General features: G+C 50.7%; 1 protein-coding gene across 1 annotated transcript in view; it reads right to left on the bottom strand.

Annotated features, from left to right (window-relative positions):
* Nucleotides 1-19,172, bottom strand: part of ZAN (zonadhesin) — a 39,865-nt gene that overhangs the window by 9,873 nt on the left and 10,820 nt on the right. The window contains exons 14-37 of the mRNA XM_053555440.1: nucleotides 18,259-19,042; nucleotides 17,880-18,030; nucleotides 17,771-17,816; nucleotides 16,658-16,842; nucleotides 13,794-13,935; nucleotides 13,494-13,610; nucleotides 12,325-12,449; nucleotides 11,925-12,070; nucleotides 11,223-11,366; nucleotides 10,854-10,961; nucleotides 10,571-10,740; nucleotides 9,725-9,927; nucleotides 7,658-7,799; nucleotides 7,119-7,366; nucleotides 6,676-6,856; nucleotides 6,271-6,382; nucleotides 5,755-5,849; nucleotides 5,291-5,467; nucleotides 4,032-4,240; nucleotides 3,655-3,799; nucleotides 2,938-3,185; nucleotides 2,673-2,837; nucleotides 2,355-2,479; nucleotides 1,711-1,988 (exon numbers count right to left, since the gene is read on the bottom strand). Coding sequence (XP_053411415.1) covers nucleotides 1,711-1,988; nucleotides 2,355-2,479; nucleotides 2,673-2,837; nucleotides 2,938-3,185; nucleotides 3,655-3,799; nucleotides 4,032-4,240; nucleotides 5,291-5,467; nucleotides 5,755-5,849; nucleotides 6,271-6,382; nucleotides 6,676-6,856; nucleotides 7,119-7,366; nucleotides 7,658-7,799; nucleotides 9,725-9,927; nucleotides 10,571-10,740; nucleotides 10,854-10,961; nucleotides 11,223-11,366; nucleotides 11,925-12,070; nucleotides 12,325-12,449; nucleotides 13,494-13,610; nucleotides 13,794-13,935; nucleotides 16,658-16,842; nucleotides 17,771-17,816; nucleotides 17,880-18,030; nucleotides 18,259-19,042 — 4,446 coding nt within the window. The remainder of the gene's footprint in view (nucleotides 1-1,710; nucleotides 1,989-2,354; nucleotides 2,480-2,672; nucleotides 2,838-2,937; nucleotides 3,186-3,654; nucleotides 3,800-4,031; nucleotides 4,241-5,290; nucleotides 5,468-5,754; nucleotides 5,850-6,270; nucleotides 6,383-6,675; nucleotides 6,857-7,118; nucleotides 7,367-7,657; nucleotides 7,800-9,724; nucleotides 9,928-10,570; nucleotides 10,741-10,853; nucleotides 10,962-11,222; nucleotides 11,367-11,924; nucleotides 12,071-12,324; nucleotides 12,450-13,493; nucleotides 13,611-13,793; nucleotides 13,936-16,657; nucleotides 16,843-17,770; nucleotides 17,817-17,879; nucleotides 18,031-18,258; nucleotides 19,043-19,172) is intronic.

Raw genomic sequence — 19,172 nt, 5'->3', positions numbered from 1 at the left:
TTAATAGGCACAATAGGCTCAGCACCCACAGCTCAATGGTTAGGGCACCAGCCACATACACTGAAGCAGGTGGGTTTGAACCTGGCCTGGGCCTGCTAAACAACAATGACAACTGCAACAAAAAAAATAGCTGGGCGCCTGTAGTCTCAGCGACTTGGGAAGCTGAGGCAAGAGAATCGCTTAAGCCTAAGAGTTTGAAGTTGCTGTGAGCTGTGATTGTGATGCCACGGTACTCTACTGAGGGTGACATAGTAAGATTCTGTCTCAAAAAAGAAAAAAAAAGGCACAATACACACCATCTGGGGGATAGATACAATTATAACCTTGATTCAAACTGGGCAAAAGTAATGCATGTAACCAAAACATTTGTACCCTGTAACATTCTGAACTAAAAAAAATAAAAATTAAAAAAAGATCTCCTGTGCATCTTACAAGGGTATATGTGAAACTTGGTAAACTGTGAAGCTAGTGAATGATGCCCCATGATTATATCAATGTACACAGCTATGATTTAATAAAAAATAAATAAATAAATAAAAAGATCTCCTATCTAAATTGTCTATAAAGTGCAAAATACTATGTCCAGTAAGTTACTGTTTGCGAGGAAAAAAAGGAGAAAATAAGGAATACAAATTAGAGTTTGTATATGCATAAATAAATGACCTTTGAGAAAAATACTGATATGTGAACTGGGCCCGTGGGATCAAGGTGGGAAGGAAACTTTTTACTATGCATCTTTTAATACTTTAAAATTTTGTGAACTCAGGCTTGGCATCCATAGCACAGTGGTTACGATGCCAGGCACATGCACAGAGGCTGGCAGGTTTGAACCTGGCCCAAACCAGCTAAAATAACAATGACAACTACAACAAAAAATATCTGGGTGTTATGGCAGGCGCCTGTAGTCCCAGCTACTTGGGAGGCTGAGGCAAGAGAATCACTTAAGCCTAAGAGTTTGAGGTTGCTGTGAGCTGTGACTCCACAGCACTCTATCAAGGGTGACATAGTGAGACTCTTGGGAGGTCAAGGCAGGAGGATTGCTTGAGTCCAGGAGTTCAAGACCAGCCTGGGTAACAAAGTGAGACCCCCCCCCATCTCTAAAAAAAAATTTTAAAAAATCCTAATAAATTCCTATCAGTACTATCTAAAGGTTCTGGAACTAGATGGTAGTGATAGTTGAAAACTCTGTGAAGATACTAAAAGATTCTAAAAGCGACTTTTAAAGAGGTGAATATTATGATATGATAAGAGAGACCTACAGAAGACTGTCCAGTTGTCTGCCAGGAGGGGAGAAGAAATGAATTTTCCAGGTAGCAGTGTGAATAAAGAGAGGCAGGGAGGTGTGTGAAAATGCAAAGCCTATGAGGGGAGTAAGGTCTATTGGTGCAGGTGAGAGAGAAAGGGCTGGGCCAGTAGAGCCAGGACAGCCCACAGGTCTAGGACATCACAGGAAGGAGTTTGGACTTGATCTTGTAGGCCATAGCCACACAGGGAAGTAACCCAACCATATCTCCTTTGTACAAATAGCATTGGCAAAAGAGCACACGAGAAGTAGCTGGGGGCTGTTCTGTAGCAATCCTCACCAGAGAGACAATGAGGACAGAAATAGGTCAAGAACAACCAGAAAGGATTTAAGGAAGCTTTAAAAAGGAAATATAGAGAGACACATGGTTTGGGAGCAGTTTGGGGGTGACCAGAAGGGACACTCACGGCAGAAGCTGCTATTTCTCCAGAGTGGGGGCTTGAGCCCCTGGCTCTGGCAGGCAGTCCCAAAGGCTTGCAGAGCCTCGCAGAGGGCATGGTTTAGGCCTCCAAACTCACAGAGGTTATTGGCACAGCCCACCAAAAAGGGCTTGAGGACCACTCGGGAGGCACACTGGGCCCAGGCTGGAGTCTTGAGGGCTGCCTCACATTTTTCCTGGGCCCTGCGGAGGTCAGCCTCTCTGCAGTTTTCATTCAGGTTCTCTTGCTGGTCATCTTCTTGGCAACTGGAAAGGAAAAAGAAAGGGATCAGCATAGGGACAGCCACTACCCTGACTATGACAATAACTGACACTCCCAGAGGACTCTGAGAACCCTCCCTATCCCCAAGTCTCCACAGGAAGCTGGTCTGAGCTCTGGCCATTCCATGTGCTTTCATCTCCTCCCAGGTTTCTAAGCAAATGAAGGAAGACTCACATTTCTCAAATAGGTCCCAGCAGGCCTGAGACCCAAATTACATACATTCCCCCCAGAATGCACAGAAGCCATCCCTCTTAAATCACACACATAAAGGAACATTTTGGGCTCCCTATGCCAGGTGCTTCCCAGCCTCTATTGTTATGAAAATGTAAAAGATCTTAAGGGAAAATTACTCTGGGTCAATGGCCTTATCTTTCCAGCTCTTCACAAATTCTGCATCATTCCAGGCTAGCTGCTCACTGGGCATCATTAGCTCATCCTCTTCCTCGCCATTAAAGTTCCCACACACACCACAGACCTGGGTGGGCAGGAAAGGGTTTCAGTACTGGGGAGCCATGGGAGCGCTTTTCATGGGAGTATCCTTGTCCACCCGAAATAGAAAGGTGCTCTCCACAGTTCTCCTCCACTCTGGGGACCAGGGTAGGATATATATGCTGCCCTGTGCCCCAAGGCTGCCTCCCACCACGTACAGAGCCAGGTGCATTCCTCACCTTTCCATGAAAGGCTGCAGGCATTCTGATCTCTAAGAAATCCTGGCCAGCAAACACGATTTGTGCTCCAATCTTAATGTTGACAATGGTGTTGATGCCACTGGCAATGATGCTGACCCCCGGGATCTGGGAGCTCTCAGGAAGAGTGACCTGTTTACCGTTGATCTGAAGAGGAGGGCAGGACCTGTGAGTTAGAGGAAGGACCAGAGTCCTCTCCTCAGCACTCTCTCTTTCTTCCCAGTGCTGGTCACCTGGCCCAGCTCACCAGCACATTGTGGCCTGTTTGCAGGGTGACCTGGGAATTGTTGATGTCAATGTAAACCTGGTGAAGCTGGAAACCCTCAGCTTCATCTTCCAGCTTCTTGTTCTTGGCACTGATCTTGAGGTAAGGCAGGTCCATATTGGGGTGGCACACTTTGAACACGACGTGTGTGCAAGTGCTCTGGATAGAGTGTTCACTGCCATCAAAGCTCAGATACTGCGCTTCCCCCGAGGCTCGGCACACCCCCACACCTGGAAGGAGAGAGAAGTGGCTAAGGGGTTCCCCTACCTCTGGCGAGAACAGGGTCCTTTAGGAGGTGCTCCTGCATCACCACCTCATCCTTGCCTTCAAGGAAAATGACCTGGGAAAGGCCAGAGAGCCTCAAGAGGGAAGGAAGACAACATTCAAGAAAAGAATCAAGGCCCAAGGGCGGGAGTAGCATGAGGCTTGGGGGTGAGCAGGATGTGATGCTGCCAGGGAGGGATTTATAATATCCTGTCTAGGTTCATGGCTGCTACAAGAGAGGGATGGGTGAACCCCAGGTGCTTTTCCTGACAGTGAGAGGTCATCATTTCAGCCTGAAGCTCTTTGGTGCAGAAGGGCTACAAACATGACCCCGAGTGCTACAGGAGTCAGGGAGAGTATGGGGGAGTTAAGAGAGTTGTCCTCAATGGGTCAGGAAGGCTGAGTGGGTCCCCCTCAGCCCTGTGGCCCTCTTACCTGAAACCCGACAGCGGAGCAGTCCATCCAGGGACCAGCACATCTCATTGGGTTTGCAGGTGGTTTGGAGGCAGGTGATATTGTTGTGAATGGAGCAGGTGCAGAGCTTAGAGCAGGTACTCTCTGGGTACCAGCTCTCCCCAACCTGCGGGACAGGGATCAGCAGAGCCAAGGGAGATTTGGAGGCTGGAGATGGACTGAGATCCCCAGTCCCCTCTCCCCAAGGCATGCTGAGCTAGTTGTTTTCCTTCATCATAGCCCTTCCTCCTCACCCCCAGCCTGGGCTGACCCCTTTCCCGGCTCTGAGCCCTCCTGCTGCCTTGCCTGAGCTTGTGAAGCTGGGAAGGGCAAGGCTCCCCTGCTATCTGGCCTCTCACCAGGTGGTAGAAGCCTCTTGAGTCGATGCAGCCACACTGGCTGAGGGGCACACAGGAGGTTCCACTCAGGATGTGGCCCTTCTGGCATTCACAGCCCTCGGCACAGGGCAGAGAGGCTGGGCAGTCCCCTGGAGTGCTCGGGCTGAGGCAGGTGGCTGGGCAGCGTCTGGTACAGGGGCTGTAGCTACTGCCGGGTGGGCACTTTAGAGCTAAGAAAACTCAGAGTGTTAGGAAGAGCTGAGTGGCCTTTCCAGCTCCCTGACCTTGGGGGCATCCAAAGTTCGTGCTAATATCCATGGGCGGATGAATGAATAAATAAACTGTGGTTTATCCATACAATGGACCATTATTCAGCCTTAAAAAGGAAGGACATTCTGACACATGCTACAACACAGACAAGCCTTGAGGACATCATGCTGAGTGAAATAAGCCAGACACAACAGGACAAATACCATACGATTCCACTTATATGAGGTCCTTAGAGGAGTCAAATCCGTAGAGGCAAAAAGTAGAATGGAGGTTGCCAGGGACTGGGGGAAGAGGACAGTGGGAGGGGGGTGTTTAACGGGGACAGAGTTTCAGCTGTGGAAGAAAATGTTCTGGAGATGGATGGTGGTGATAATTGCACCACACTGTGAATGTACTTAGTGCCACTAAACTGTACACTTAAAAATGGGTAAGGTGGCTCACACCTGTAATCCTAGCACTCTGGAAGGCTGAGGCAAGTGGATTGCTTGACTCAGGAGTTGGAGCCCAGACTGAGCAAGAGTTAGACTTTGTCTCTACTAAAAATAGAAAAGTTATTCACATAGGGTGGTGCCTGTAGTCCCAGCTACTCAGGAGGCTGAGGCAGGAGGATCACTTGAAGTCTGAGGTTGCTGTGAGCTAGGCTGGTGCCATGGCACTCTAGCCTGGGCAACAGAGGACGACTCTGTATTAAAAAATAAAGAGTTCCTGGGCAAGAGAGGGAAAAATGGAACAGAGTTGGACCAGGTACAAGGAGAAGGAGATGGTAACCAAATAAAGGCAGAACTTTCTGGTAAGGTAAGGTCAGATGGAGGAGGCACTAGTGCAGGGAGACCCAGGGAGGACGGCGCTGGGCTTGGCGAGAGGCTGGAGTGAGCAGAGGAAGGGCTGTGTAGGTGCTGAGGGCCAGCTGCATGGGAAAGAGCAGAGGAGCAGAATTTAGGGGAAGAAAGGAAGGATAGAGTTCTGGAAGATTTTTTGGGGCCGTGGGAGCAGGTGGTCAGGTCACTCACGGCAGAAGGTGCTATTCCGCCAGGCAAGGGCCTGGCCAGCCCGGGCACACAAAGATGCATAGGACTGCAGGGAGTGGCACAGGGCTGTGGTGTCACCCTTGGTCCCACACTGGCCATGCATGCAGCTGGTGAAACTGGTCTGTGGGGGTACGGCCTGGTGGCACTGTGAGAAGGGTCCTGGAAGAGAGACATGGCAGGGTGAACTAGAGGAGAAAGCAGGAAGGAAGGAAGGAACATGTGGCTTCTGTGGAGTTAATTTGACAACCATTCCATAAGAACCTGGATTTATGGAGAACCTACTGCCTGAGATACGCAGAAAGACTTGGCAGCCATAGCTCCCAAGAAGGTGCCCTCTGGCTGGCCCTGTGGTCCCTTCACCCTCCTCTCAACTTCCCATGTGTCTCTGCCTCCCTCCTTCTGCCTCCCTGTCCCCAGTTTCCCTCCCTGCAAGGGATGTGTCTTACCCTGAGGGTTCATTAAGATCTCACAGTTCTTATTCCAGGTGTTTGCCATGCTGTCCTCTTGGCAGCTGTAGGGACTTCCCCCCATGAGGAAGCAGCTGAATAAGGAGAGGGGGAGAAGATAGAAACTGAGGGCCAGAAGAACCTCCCCAAAACTGAAGCAAAAGGGCAAGAGGAAAGTAGGGAGGGGCATAAGAGAGGGGCACAAAACAGTGACTTCAAGTAGGAGGGACAGGAGATGCAGCAGGAAGAAAAAAGCTAGATTTTCAGGGAGACTTCCTACGTGGGCTCCACAAAGATCATTAAGCACAGGAGAAATCAACAGGCTTGGGTGTGAAAGCTGGCAACTTGTCATCAATTCCAATTTCAGGGACAATAAAAGAAAGATATTGGCCAGTTTCTTGCCAGTAGAGAGTTTAGTATTGGAGCAGTGGGAACATATGGGGACAGCTTCAGCTGCCTCTGAGGCACTTCCTTAGGCCTGGCCCCTCTTGCCTAGATCCTCCGACCCCAGCTCACCCAGGTTCAGAGTACTCAGGCAACTTCCAGGAGGCCCCCAGCTGGATGGAGTTGTCTGCAGGCTTTTTATCTGGGCGGAGGTTGTCGTCCAAGCTGTTGTTGTTGTAATTCCCTAAGAGGGAGCAACTAATAGAGGTCCCCACCAATAAAGGCCAGCTGACCAGCCCAGGGCCACTGTCTCCCTAACTGAAAAAGGCATGCTCACTCTTCAATTAACATGTCAAGGTCAACACTTTCTCTTCCCTGCCAGCTTCCTTTCACCCCTACCCTTCTGCCCAAAGTCTTCAACCAATTAACCAGGTGACCAGCACTTAGGACATGTAATAGTGACGTGGGGGGAGAGCAGGACCAGGCTACGGGCCTGCCCATAGTTCCAGCTTTCCCACAGGTGCCCAGGGAACTCACCACACAGACCACAGAGCCGGCCCGCATAGGATGAGGGCACTGTCACTTCCACCAAGTGGATCCCATCATAGCGAACCTGAAGCCCAAAGTTTGTATAGAGAAGGATAAAGGAGCCACTGACCCTCAGGGTTACTCGGCCTTGCAAAGGCCACATGGGTAGGGCTACCCGATGGCCATTCACCTGCAGAGATATAGAGAACATAGAAGGGGGAACCATGAAGGAACATGGGACAAAAACAACAGGGACAGAAACATGGGAGCAGGGATTGAGTACAGTTGTTTCCCAAAGCAGAGTGAGAGTCCGAGGGAGGCAGGGCTAGGTGTGCTGCAGGGCACCCCCAGGGACCCCAAGAAGCCAGACAGGCAGGGATGCTGGCAAGGAGAGCAGAGGAGAGAAGCTGAGAAGGCTGGGTAGAGGGCCTGGGAAGCAGGGAGGCACGCACCATGACCTTGGAGCCTTTGAGCAGCGAGATTCGGAGATTGAAAACCTGCACATGGACAGCTTTGACGAAGGAGGACTCCAGGATCCCCCCGCGGTTCTCATTGCTGGTACTCACAACAAAATAGTTCTCTTGAGACCTGAGCCAGCAAGGCCGCGTCAGGATGTAGGCGCAGGTGCCCATGAAGTGGTGTAGGGCTCCATCAAATGTCAGGTAGTGGGGGTCACCTGAGGCAGTGCAGGTGGCAGCCCCTGGGAAGGAGAGGATGGTGTTCAGAGCTTCATTAACCCACACTCTGGAAGCCCTGACTCAGTTCTGCCATCTTGGTGAGTCCATGTTGGGAGGGTCCCCATCCATGGCAAGAAGGAAGACTCTCCTCCCCAACTCTACTCTCAGTCCTTGAAGATACTGCTCTGGCTCCAGGAAACTGCCTCCTGGCCCCTCTTGAGCCCAGCTCTCTGAGAAGACTGCTTCGAGCAGGGCCATCTCCTCGCTTGAGGTCTCTTGGGCAGCCCTGGCTCACCTTCTACCCGAATGCTAACCTTGGGCATGGCAGCCATAGGTGCCATCCTGATAGCCACAGGCCTCCTGGGCCTTACACCTCCAGAGGTAGCAGCGAATTTTGTTGTTGTTTTCACATATACAGAGCTGTCGGCAGCCTGGCTTGTACCACTGCTCTCCAACCTGGGGGGCAAGAGGCAGAGAGGAAAGGAAACCAGTTTTTTCCAAGTTCTGACACTAGAGCCAAGGAGCTGTGCAGATGGCTGAGCCCTCTCACAGAACACCCTGTCTTCCTGAAACTCTACAATCAGCTGCAGAACCCCAGCATTCACTTGCTGATTCAGTCACTCTACCTGGACTTTGTTCACTACTTCAGCAGGTATTTATATTGTGCTTAGGTGTTAGGGACTCAGGAGTGAACTTGCTGGACAATGTGCCTTTGCTCACAGCACTTCCAATCCAGTGGGGGGCAGCAAACACTTGTATGAATAAATGGCATGCCCCAACACTATGCACACCCAAATCCAGTCATAGGGGAAGCCACTGTGGAAACAGACCATGAATACTTCCTGCAAGAGTTTCCAAAGACACTTTCTGACTTTGCTTATCAGGGAGGCATCAAGGAGGAGAGGGAGCATTTCGATGAGCCTTAAAGGAGGTGAAGGTTTGTCAAAGAAAATAAAAATCCACTAGGCGTGTTGGCTCACACCTGTAATCCTAGCACTCTGGAGGCTGAGGTGGGAGGATCGCTTGAGGCCAGGAGATCAAGACCAGCCTGAGCAAGAATGCAACCCTGTTTCTACAAAAAATAGAAAAACTGGCCGGGCATTGTGGTGGGCACCTACAGTCCCAGCTACTTGGGAGGCTGAAGCAGGAGAATTACTGAAGCCCAGGAGTTTCAGGTTGCTGTGAGCTAGGCGGATGCCATGGCACTTTAGCCTGGGCAGCAGAGTGAGACTCTGTCAGAAGTAAGGAAAGAAGGGAGGGAGGAAGGGAGGGAAAAACAGCCACAGATTTGTCTGTGGTTTGTGTTTTTCCTGGGCATGTCCTCAACTTCGGCTTAATTGATCTCCATTGACTGAGATTTTTACCTTAGTCACTTATTTGGGTTGACAGATTCCAATGGGCCAAGGTGGCTGGAAGGCAGAGCAGGGGGATAGAAGGGGCTGGCCCAAGGCAGCAGGGGTTTGTGAGGAGCATGGCCAAGATAAAGAGTGTTAGGTGGGACAGGCTGGACTGAGTAAAGAAAGCCAGGTGGACATCAGGTGGAGAGTCAAGTGGACACCAGTGCCACTCCCAGGCCTTGGGAGAGGTCCAGTCAAAGAGGCTTGGTGCCTGTAGCTCAGTGGCTAGGGCGCCAGCCACATACACCGGGACTGGCGGGTTTGAACCCAGCCCAGGCCAACTAAACAACAATGACAACCACAATAAAAATTCTAGCCAGGCATTGTGGTGGGCGCCTGTAGTCCCAGCTACTTGGGAGGCTGAAGCAAGAGAATCGCTTAAGCCCAAGAATTTGAGGTTGCTGTGAGCTGTAATGCCACAGCACTCCGCCGAGGGTGACATAGTAAGACTGTCTCAAAAAAAGGAAAAAAGAAGCACCACAGAGAAGGGTCTAACTCTGCCTCTGAGAAGTCTGACAATGGGAGCATAGGAAGGGCCCAGCTTCCTTCAGCTGAGAAAGTGCTCCTTAGTCAAGAAAAGACAGTGTTTAGAAAAAGTGCAGGTAAGGTACAGAGGCACTTGGGCCTTGGGAGGACAGAAACTGGGCAAAATGATTCAATGAAATGATGGCAGAGAGGGGCAGCAGGAAAGGTGGGAGAGGACGGAACTGGGGTTTCAGGCTCTGTGAGGCAGTCTGGTAAGAAACTGTGCTGGGTCTGAGGGGTGGAGGTGAGGAGAGAAGGACCAGACCTAATGAAAGAGAAAGAGAAATTCAATCTCAGCCAAAATAGCCAAAATGTCCCTAATCCCAGCCCTAAAACCCCTGCCTTTTTCCTTACCCACCTCCCCACAGCCTGCCTCACACCCTCACCCAGGCTATTTCACAACAGGGAGCAAGTCCTTCCTGGCTGCTGCAGGACTGAGAGGCCCACCCAGCTGCTCACCTTGAAGTACCTCCCTTTGTGGTCAAGGCATCCACACTGGGATTGGGGGACGCACTCGAGGCCACTGAGAACAAAGCCCGGGTTGCACTCACAGGCCTCCACACACCGGCCTGAGCAGAACATGCCAGAGTTTCCTGAGTGGCAGGTTTCAGGGCATGGCTTGGCACACATGGAGTACTTGCTGTTGGGTGGGCAGGACAGAGCTGGGGATGGAGAGGCTCAGGTGAGAAAGAGATACAAGCCACCAGGGACAAAGGGAAGAAGAACATGCTCAGAAGGCACCCGGCTCAAGGCTTCTGGCGGATCTCAAGAAGGGAGAGTGACTGTGAGGAACTTGACCCAGGAGCCCAGCTGGCTCTGGGGCCCTCTGGCAGCTGAGCATGCTGCCTGTGCCAAGAGGCTGTTGCTCAGATGCTAACACAGTCCTGCTGTAGGAGAACAGCAACACAGGGCTGCTGTGTAGACCTGCCCCAGGTAAGTGACCTGGGCTGAAGGCCTGCTGGGGAGGTTAAAGCCATGAGTTGGGCCTGCCCTAAAGCAGCTTCCCCAGATAGCTGGGCCATACCAGGGACTGGGAGGCAGCTGCAGAGCCTCTCCTCACCTTGGGTCTGCACCATATGCATATGTGTGATGACTTGGGCTGCACATAAACACATGTGCATGTGCCCTACACAGTTTCAGGTAGCCAAGAAGCCTTTCTGAGTTTGCTAGTGACTGCAAGTGATTTTCTCAGTGGAGATTTCCTACTCTGCCAAGTAAGGAGTTCCACCAGGTGTGCCCTAAGCCTGCATCTGTATCTGGGGAAAGGGATCCTGCATCTCTCCCCTGCTTCTTGGCACAACTCACGGCAGAAATGGGGTTGCCTCCAGGACTTCACGATGTAGCCAGCATCCTGGCAGCTTGTGGTCATGACTGACATGTGGGCACACAGCATCTGCTGTAGGCCCTGGAAGTTGCACATGTCAAACATGCAGCTGTCGAAGAAGGAAGTAGCCTTCAGGTGAGGCAGGCATGCCCTGCAGAGAGAGGCTGAGTCAGAGGGAATGAAGGGGCAGACTCTCCAGGCACCCACCTCAGGGGACCCCAGCTGCCACGCAGCTCTGAGTGGCTTTGCCTGCCCCCTTCATACTCAAATGGGCCACGAGGGTCGACCAGTCGTCCACAGAACTTTGGTCCTGACATAATACTCTGCAAGGCTGAGTCACAAGATGGGGGATTTGCCTGGTTCTTCTGACACCTGAAAGACACCCACCCCAAACACCCCCAGGGCCAAGGCTTGTTTCCAGCTCGGAGAGGGGGAGCCCAACCCAGCAGCCAGAAAGGACGAGAGGTCAGGCTTGCAGCTGTGACAGCCCTAGGAGGAGATTGTTTGAGTGCTGAGCCTGGAAGGAGAAGGAACACTCTGAAGTCTCAGAGTGGAGAGGAGAGTCAGTCTCACCAGGGAGGGTCGCCAGGGGGCAGCAGGCTCATGGGCCCCATGGGAGGGCTCCTGACTCACTCCCTATCCTCGTCTTCTGCTGTCTGCCAGCTTTGCCCCAGCTCCTCCTCATCTTTGGCTGGGCGGCCATCCGGCTTCAGGTTGTCATTGTTGATGTTGTCGTCATAGTTTCCACAGAAACCACAGAGTTTGCCAAAATAGGTGCTGGCGGGATAGAAAAGGAGTTGGCATTAATGCAGAGAAGAGGCCTGTGCCATCAGGGGACCACAGCAGAGAAGGCAACATGCTGAGGACCCTCGCCCCCATCCCCCCAAGCTGCCTGTACAGTCCCTCTCCTCCCCTCTGCTCACACCCCATGGTCCAAACCCATTGCTGGCCCTAAAATACTCTGGCTTATTCTGGAGGGCGATGTTCACTGTTTGCATAAAGTCTTTCTCTGCCTTGTTTTGTCCAATAGGGAAACTCTTTCGCTGTTCCTTGGAGAACGAGATCAAGTGATAGCCTTTCTGAAAGCCCCCAGAGCCCTTTAGTGACTCCTTCCAGGACATTCCCAAAGCACTGTATATACATCCTGCTATTTATCACACTACCCTAAAACCATTTCTGCTTGTCTCCTCATCCAAATGGAGACCTTCCACTTGAGCTAGGTGCTTCCCACCCATGGGAGCTACATAAATGATTGCGTCACAGTGCCCAGAATGCAAGGGGAAGAGTAAAGGAGACAGGAAGTAGTGGCAGCTGCCTCGTTGGGATGCCCCTCACCTGGACACAGTCACAAACAGCTGCTGGTCACCATCCCATCTGACCCACAATCCAAACTCTGTCTGCACCTCCACAAATCGCCCACTTACACCCAGGAAGACACCTTTAGAAGGTATGGCTGGGAGGGTGACTCGCTGACCCCCAACCTGGATGGCAGGGGAGAGGAAGAAGACAGAGACAGATCTAGGGGTCAAGGAAGATCCCAACAGACTCCCAAGCCTGAAAGGCACAACATCCCTCCCAGTGGCCTAACCTCTTCCACCCAGATTGGTTTGTAGTTTCACCACTACTATTTTATTTCACCCATCTTTGAGAGGGCTCTGGGCCTGGAGGAGGCACAGCAGCCCACAGGAGCAGTCCAGCCAGGGCCCTCAGGGTGGGGGTGGAGGGCAGGACTCACCAGCGTGTCTCTGCTCTTGAGCAAGGTGATGGTGGTCTTAGGCAGGGTCACATGGACTTTGCTCAGGCAGGACACACCTTCCTGTCCCCATCCCTCATTCTTTGCTGTCACCCTGAAGAATGGACCTGGGTGGGGAGAGAGATGAAGAAAGCTCATTCAACATGCATTTTTGAACACCTGCTGTGGGTAGTGCCCTGAGCCTGGCACTGTGGGGATAAAGGGCCATAGAGACACCAGCCCTGTAGCTCAATGGGGTGGGACATGACTATCTGCCCCCTTCGAGAACAGCCTGCAACTGTCTCAAGTCTGTCTCCCCGATGTGTATTGGGATATCCTCCAGGATGTTTGTGCTCATTTATCAGTCCCTTTTACAGTGATTTTTTTTTTTTTTGAGACAGAGTCTCACTTTGTTGCCCTTGGTAGAGTGTTGTGGCATTATAGCTCACAGCAACTTCAAACTCTTAGACTCAAGCATTCTCTTGCCTCAGCCTCCCAGCTAGCTGGGACTTCAGGTGCCTGCCACAACACCTGGCTATTTTTAGAGGCGGGGTCTTGCTGTTGCTCAGGCTGGTCTCAAACCTGTGAGCTCAGGCAATCCACCCACCTCGGCCTCCCGGAGTGAGGAGAATTACAGGCATGAGCCATCAAGCCTGGCCCTAAGAGAACTATTATTATTATTATTATTTGAGACAGAGTCTCACTATGTCATCCTCAACAGAGTGTTATGGCATCACAGCTCACAGCAACCTCAAACTCTTGGGCTTAAGCAATTCTTTTGCCTCAGCCTCCCCAAGTGGCGGGGACTACAGGTGCCCGCCACAACACCTGGCTATTTTTGTTGTTGTAGTCGCCATTGTTGTTTGGCAGGCCCGGGCTGGCTTTGAAGCCCCTAGCCCTGGTGTATGTGGCCGGTGCCCTAGCCATTGAGCTACAGGCACTGAGCCAAGAGAACTATTTTAAACTGCATTTTCCCCAGTAGTCTGAGCCTGAGAAAGTCCTGCTTCCAGGGTAGGTGTCTCAGCCACTACCTTAAGAAGAACTTGCTCCAGTTTTGCCCCTTCCCTATCTGCTGCCCACCCTTTCCTGCTATCTACCATGCCCCTACACCTGGCAGTTCTGCCTGCAGACCCCCAGCAGGCTGAGACAGGCATGTCCAGGGCTCTTCCTACCTGTTGAGTTGCCACAGGGTTGGGCCAAGATGTAAGTGCATCTGCCCATGAAGTCAAAGTGCCTCCCATCAAAGGTGACATAATGAGGGTCTCCATAGACCAAGCAGGTGGCAATGCCTGTTGAGGGGGTAGAGGGGACCAAGAGACGCTGTTTCCACTGCCCCCTCCCCTGCTTCACATGCTGGCCCACCTTCCTAGTGGCACACCCCAGCTCCTCTTGCCCAAATGAGGGATTGGGTTCCCAGTGTCATTTCCTCTCCAACAAGCTGGCAGGCAGGAACAACATAAGGGGGCTCTTACCATAGGGGTAGCATCCATATTGGCCATTTTTCAGCTGGCACACTGTATGTGCCCCACACTGAGAGCTCTGGCACTCAATCTGATTGCCAGGCCAGCAGCGGCAATGTTCTGTGCAGTTGAGGCTAAACCACTCTGCCCCAGTCTAGAAACGAGAGGTCCAGAATCACAAAGCCATAGCTCTTGGGGGCCTTCCCCATTCTTCCCACCATTCCCAGGACAGATCTCCCATGCAAAGACCTAAACTTGTTCATACACTTCCTCTTCCCACCACCTATCTGCTATTCCCACTCACCACAGGACATTCGTACTTGCTGTTCTCTTATCCTAGAATGCTCTTCTTTTCTAAATCGTTCCTATGCAACCAGCAGAGATCTACTCAAAGATGGCTTTCCCCGGAAGACTTCCTCAGCTCTGGGTGCCTTTCTTCTAAGGACTTACCACAGTTGCACTTGATTTTCGTTATGGATTATAAGCCCCCCAGGTGAGGGTCCACATCTGTCTTTACTTACCATCTTAGCCCCAGCATGAGCGCTCTTGTTCAATGAATGAAAGAGTAAACCAAGACCCAGTATGTTCCCCTGAATCCGAGAGCATTGTGAGGGCAAGGACCACACCCTATTCATGGTGACCCCAATGCCAGGAAGGCAGAAAGTACTAAATAAACATCTGTTAAATGCATAAGTGAATATATCATAAGTTAATGTCTATCTCCCAGGGCTGAAGGAAGAGATTCTTGGTGCAGATGGGCATGACAGATCGTTCTTCCCAGGCTACAGCTGAAGCTAGTCCTGACACTGACTCAGGGAGACCCTAGAGATTGTTAAAGGGGATTAGGAGAAGTGGTCCCATAAGAGACAAGTAGGAGCTCTGATGTCAATGGGAAGAGCACCTGACACCTGGAGCTGAGAAGAGGCCCTGGACATCAATGAAATGCTTAATTAGTAGGCTGCATGACATTTATCATAAGTTGCTAATAATAGTAATTAACATTGTTTGAGTAATTACTATGTGTTAGGATCTAATTTCATCCTTACAACAATCTTACAGTGCACACTTTATAGATATGGAAACAAAAAAGAAAATTGCCCAAGGTCACTCAGCAAATGAGTGCTAGAGCCAGGATTTAAACTTAGGTCTACCTGACTGTAGACCTGTACTGTCCAATAGGGTGCCCACCAGCCACATGGGCCACTGAGCTGTTGAAATGTGAACAGTCGGATTGAGATATGCTTTAAGTGTAAAATACACAGTGGATTTTGAAGAGTTCATATGATTAAAAAAAGTAAATGATTTCATGAATAATCCTTTCTTGTTTACATTGAAACGATAATATTTGGGATTGAGTAGATTACTGGAATTCACTTACCCACCGATTTCCTCCTTTTCTTTCTTTTTTTTTTTGTTGTTGTCATTATTATTATTATTATTTTTGAGACAGTCTCACCCTGTTGCCCTCAATAGAGTGCGGTGACATCACAGCTCACAGCAACCTCAAACTCTTGGGCTTACGCAAGTCTCTTGCCTCAGCCTCCCAAGTAGCTGGAACTACAGGTGTCTGCCACAACACCCAGCTATTCTTTTGTTGCAGTTTGGCTGGGGCTGTGTTCAAACCTGCCACCCTCGGTATATGGGGCTGGCACCCTACCCACTGAGCCACAGGCACCACCTGTTGTCATTGTTGTTCTAGCTGGCCTGGGTCGGGTTCAGGCTGGGTTAGAACCCGCCAGCTTCAGTGTATGTGGCTGGTGCCCCATCCACCAAGCTATGGGCACCGCCCTTTTTTGGGGGGGAGGGTGAGGACAGGGTGTCACTCCTGGAAGGCAGTGAGTGATGTAATCATAGCTCATTGCAAACCTCCTCCAGCTCCTGGGATCAACGATCCCCTGTCTCAGTCTCTTGTACAGCTGGGATTACAGAGAAGTACCACTATGGCTGGCTAATATTTTTAAAATTTTTGATAGAGACAGGGTCTCATTAGGTTGCTCAGGCCAGTCTCGAATTCCTGGCCTCAAGCAATCTTCTCCCCTCAGCTTCTCAAAGTGCCAGGATTACAGGTGTAAGCCACTATGCTCTAGCTCCTTTTGCTTATTTTTTTTTTTTGAGACAAAGTCTTATAATGTTGCCCTCAGTACAGTGCTGTGGTGTCATAGCTCATAGCAACAGCAAACTCTTGGGCTTAAGTAATTCGCTTGCCTCAGCCTCCCAAGGAGCTGAGACTACAGGCCCCTGCCAGAATGCGTGCCTATTTTGTTGTTGTTGTTGTTGCAGTTGTCATTATTGTTTAGCTGACCCAGCCTGGGTTCGAACCTGCCAGCCTGAGTGTGTGTGGCCAGCGCCCTACCCACTGAGCTACGGGTGCCGCCTCCGTTTTTTATTGTGGCTATCAGGAACTGTAAAATGACTGACATAAGTGGCTCACAGGCTATCCCTGTCAGATGGCAATCTGACAACCTGTGTTGCCCCTTAAGGACCTCTGCTCTGTTGCATCTCCTCAAGAGACTACCAATAGGGGAGGCAAGGACAGTAACTCTTCTGTTTTTGACCTATCAGGACTTGCAAGGTTCTCTGGAAGAAGAGAATTTTGAGTCTAGAAGAAACACTTAGCCCTAGACCTGGGGAGGTCTGATTCCTCTGCATAGTCGAGCAGGGGCCAAAGTAGGAGCTTCACAAAGACTTAGTGTATGAACACAAGAGACCATCAAAAGCCACATACTGAATGAATGACTCCATCACTGTTCCTGAGCCATCACCTTCAGAAAATCTCATGGACCCAGTTCACCTCATCAAGGAAGCAGATGAAGCCAGAACCCAGGTGTTTAGCCATCAGCATCCCTCAGGAGATCAAAGCCTCCCTGTGGTCTTACCTGATAGGTGTGGTTGTTGTAGAAGCAACGGCAAGAAGAGGCATTGATACAGTGGTTGTCACTTAATAAAAAGCCAGGATTGCAGACACAGCCCCGCCGGCAGAGGAACCCGCAACTGGGCCTGGGGTTCATGCAGGAAGCAGGGCAAGCACAGCGTTCATAGTGGGCATTTGGGGGGCAGCTCTCTAAGGGGAGAGATCAGCCTCCATGAAGCCTGCACTTCATAGCCATCCTCAGGGGGCCTCCCTGTCTCTCCCCTACCCCCCCCCAAACTCAAGTGCCTCTTTAAGAAGTAGATCCATGTTATTCAGCCATAAAAAAGAATGAAGCTCTGATGCATGCTGCAACACTAGCAACCTTGATTGTGCTCAGGGAAAGACGCCAGACACAAGGACCCACATATCGCATGACTCCATTTGTGTCAACTATGCAGAACAGGCCATCTCATGGGTATAGGAAGGAGATTTGTGGCTGTCAAGGGCTGGGGTAGGAGAATGAGGAGTGACTGCTATGGGGGTTTCTTTTCAGGGTGATGAAAATATCTAAATTAGAAAACGATGAATCCAACGTACTCAATTCTGATATGAGGACTTGATGACCTAGTACATTATGGGGGTGGGGGTAGGGGGGTTGGAGAGAGGGAAAGAGGGAGGGGGTAGGGGGCCATGGCATGAGACACATCTCTTGGAGGAGGAACACAATTACAAGAGGTACTTTACCTAAACAAATGCAATCAGTGTAACCTGGTTCTCTGTACCCTCAATGAATCCTCGAAAATAAATAAATAAATATGATGGCCACACAACCTTGTGAAGATACTAAAAGAGAGCTGCACACTTTAAGAGTGAGAATTTCATGGCATATGAATTATAGCTCAGTAAAAAAATAGGGAGAAGAAAATTTAGGACTTGGTTCCCAACAATCCCACCCACTCAGGCCCCACTGTCCCTCTCACTGTGGGCATCCCCATCCTTTCTTCTAAAGTGCCATGGACTCCCATGGCTCTCCTATAAGACTGAAGTTTTTCTCCAGGAAGCATCCCTTTCCCTAATTCTCTCTCCTAGTCACTGTCTCTTACTTTCAGCTTTGATCAATGCCCTACCCACCTCATACCTGTAGCAGGTCCGGGGGTTGAGGTGTTGCCCAGGGTTACACTGGTCTTGAAGGTACTTTGAGTACTTAGAGGCATCACCAAGAGTGTTGACTTGTGACCAGTGGGAACCAGGGGTGTCACAGTAGTTGTGGGCTTTCTAGTGGAGACAGTGAGGTCTCTGGGGGTAGCAGTTGGTTGCTCGGTGAGGACCGTGGTCTGTTCAGTGGGGATGGTAGGTTTTTCAGTGGGAACAGTGGGCTTTTCAGTGGGAATGGTGGGCCTCTTAATAAAGAGGGTAGGGATAGTTAGTTTTTCTGTGAGGATGGGGGGTTTTTCGGTGGGGACTGTAGTTGTCTCTGTGAGGATAGTGGGCTCTTCAGTGGGAGTGGTGGGCCTCTTAATAGAGAGGGTAAGGACAGTTGGTTTTTCTGTGAGGACAGGGAGTTTTTCGGTGGGGACTGTAGTTGTTTCTGTGAGGACAGTGGGTTTTTCAGTGGGGACAGTGGGCTTCTTAATAGAGAGGGTAGGGATAGTTGGTTTTTCTGTGAGGATGAGGGGTTTTTCTGTGGGGACTGTAGTTGTCTCTGTGAGGACAGTGGGTTTTTCAGTGGGGACAGTGGGCTCTTTGGTTGGGATAGTGGTCTCTTTGGTGGGGACAGTAGGCTTTTCAGTGGGGACTGTGAGTTTTTTTGTGGGGACAGTGGTCTTTTCCGTGAGGATGGTGGTTTTTTCTGTGGGGACAGTGGTCTCTTCAGTAATGATGGTGGGTTTTTCTGTGGGGACAGTGGTCTTTTCAGTGGGGACAGTAGTTTTTTCTGTGGGGGCAGTGGTCACTTCACTGATGAGGGTGGATTTTTCTGTGGCAACAGTGGTCACTTCAGTGGGGATGGTGAGTTTATCTGTGGGGACAGGGGTCACTTCAGTGGGGATGGTGGATTTTTCTGTGGAGACAGTGGTCACTTCAGTAAGGAGAGTGAGTTTTTCTGTGGGAACAGTGGTCACTTCAGTGGGGATGGTGGGTTTTTCTGTGGAGACAGTGGTCACTTCAGTGAGGATGGTGGGTTTTTCTGTGAGGACAGTGGTTACTTCAGGGTGCATGGTGGGTTTTTCTGTGGAGACAGTGGTCACTTCAGTGAGGATGGTGGGTTTTTCTGTGAGGACAGTGGTTACTTCAGGGTGCATGGTGGGTTTTTCTGTGAGGACAGTGGTTACTTCAGTGTGTGTGGTGGGTTTTTCTGTGGGGACAGTGGTCACTTCAGTGTGCGTGGTGGGTTTTTCTGTGGGGACAGTGGTCACTTCAGTGTGCGTGGTGGGTTTTTCAGTGAGGACAGTGATCACTTCAGTGTGCGTGGTGGGTTTTTCAGTGAGGACAGTGGTCATTTCAGTGTGCGTGGTTGGTTTTTCAGTGAAAACAGTGGTTAC

This window comes from Nycticebus coucang, chromosome 12, assembly GCF_027406575.1.
Source record: "Nycticebus coucang isolate mNycCou1 chromosome 12, mNycCou1.pri, whole genome shotgun sequence".
Classification (NCBI taxonomy): domain Eukaryota; kingdom Metazoa; phylum Chordata; class Mammalia; order Primates; family Lorisidae; genus Nycticebus; species Nycticebus coucang.
Note: the sequence above shows the minus strand (reverse complement) of the source record. Positions and strands in the feature narration are given on the sequence as shown.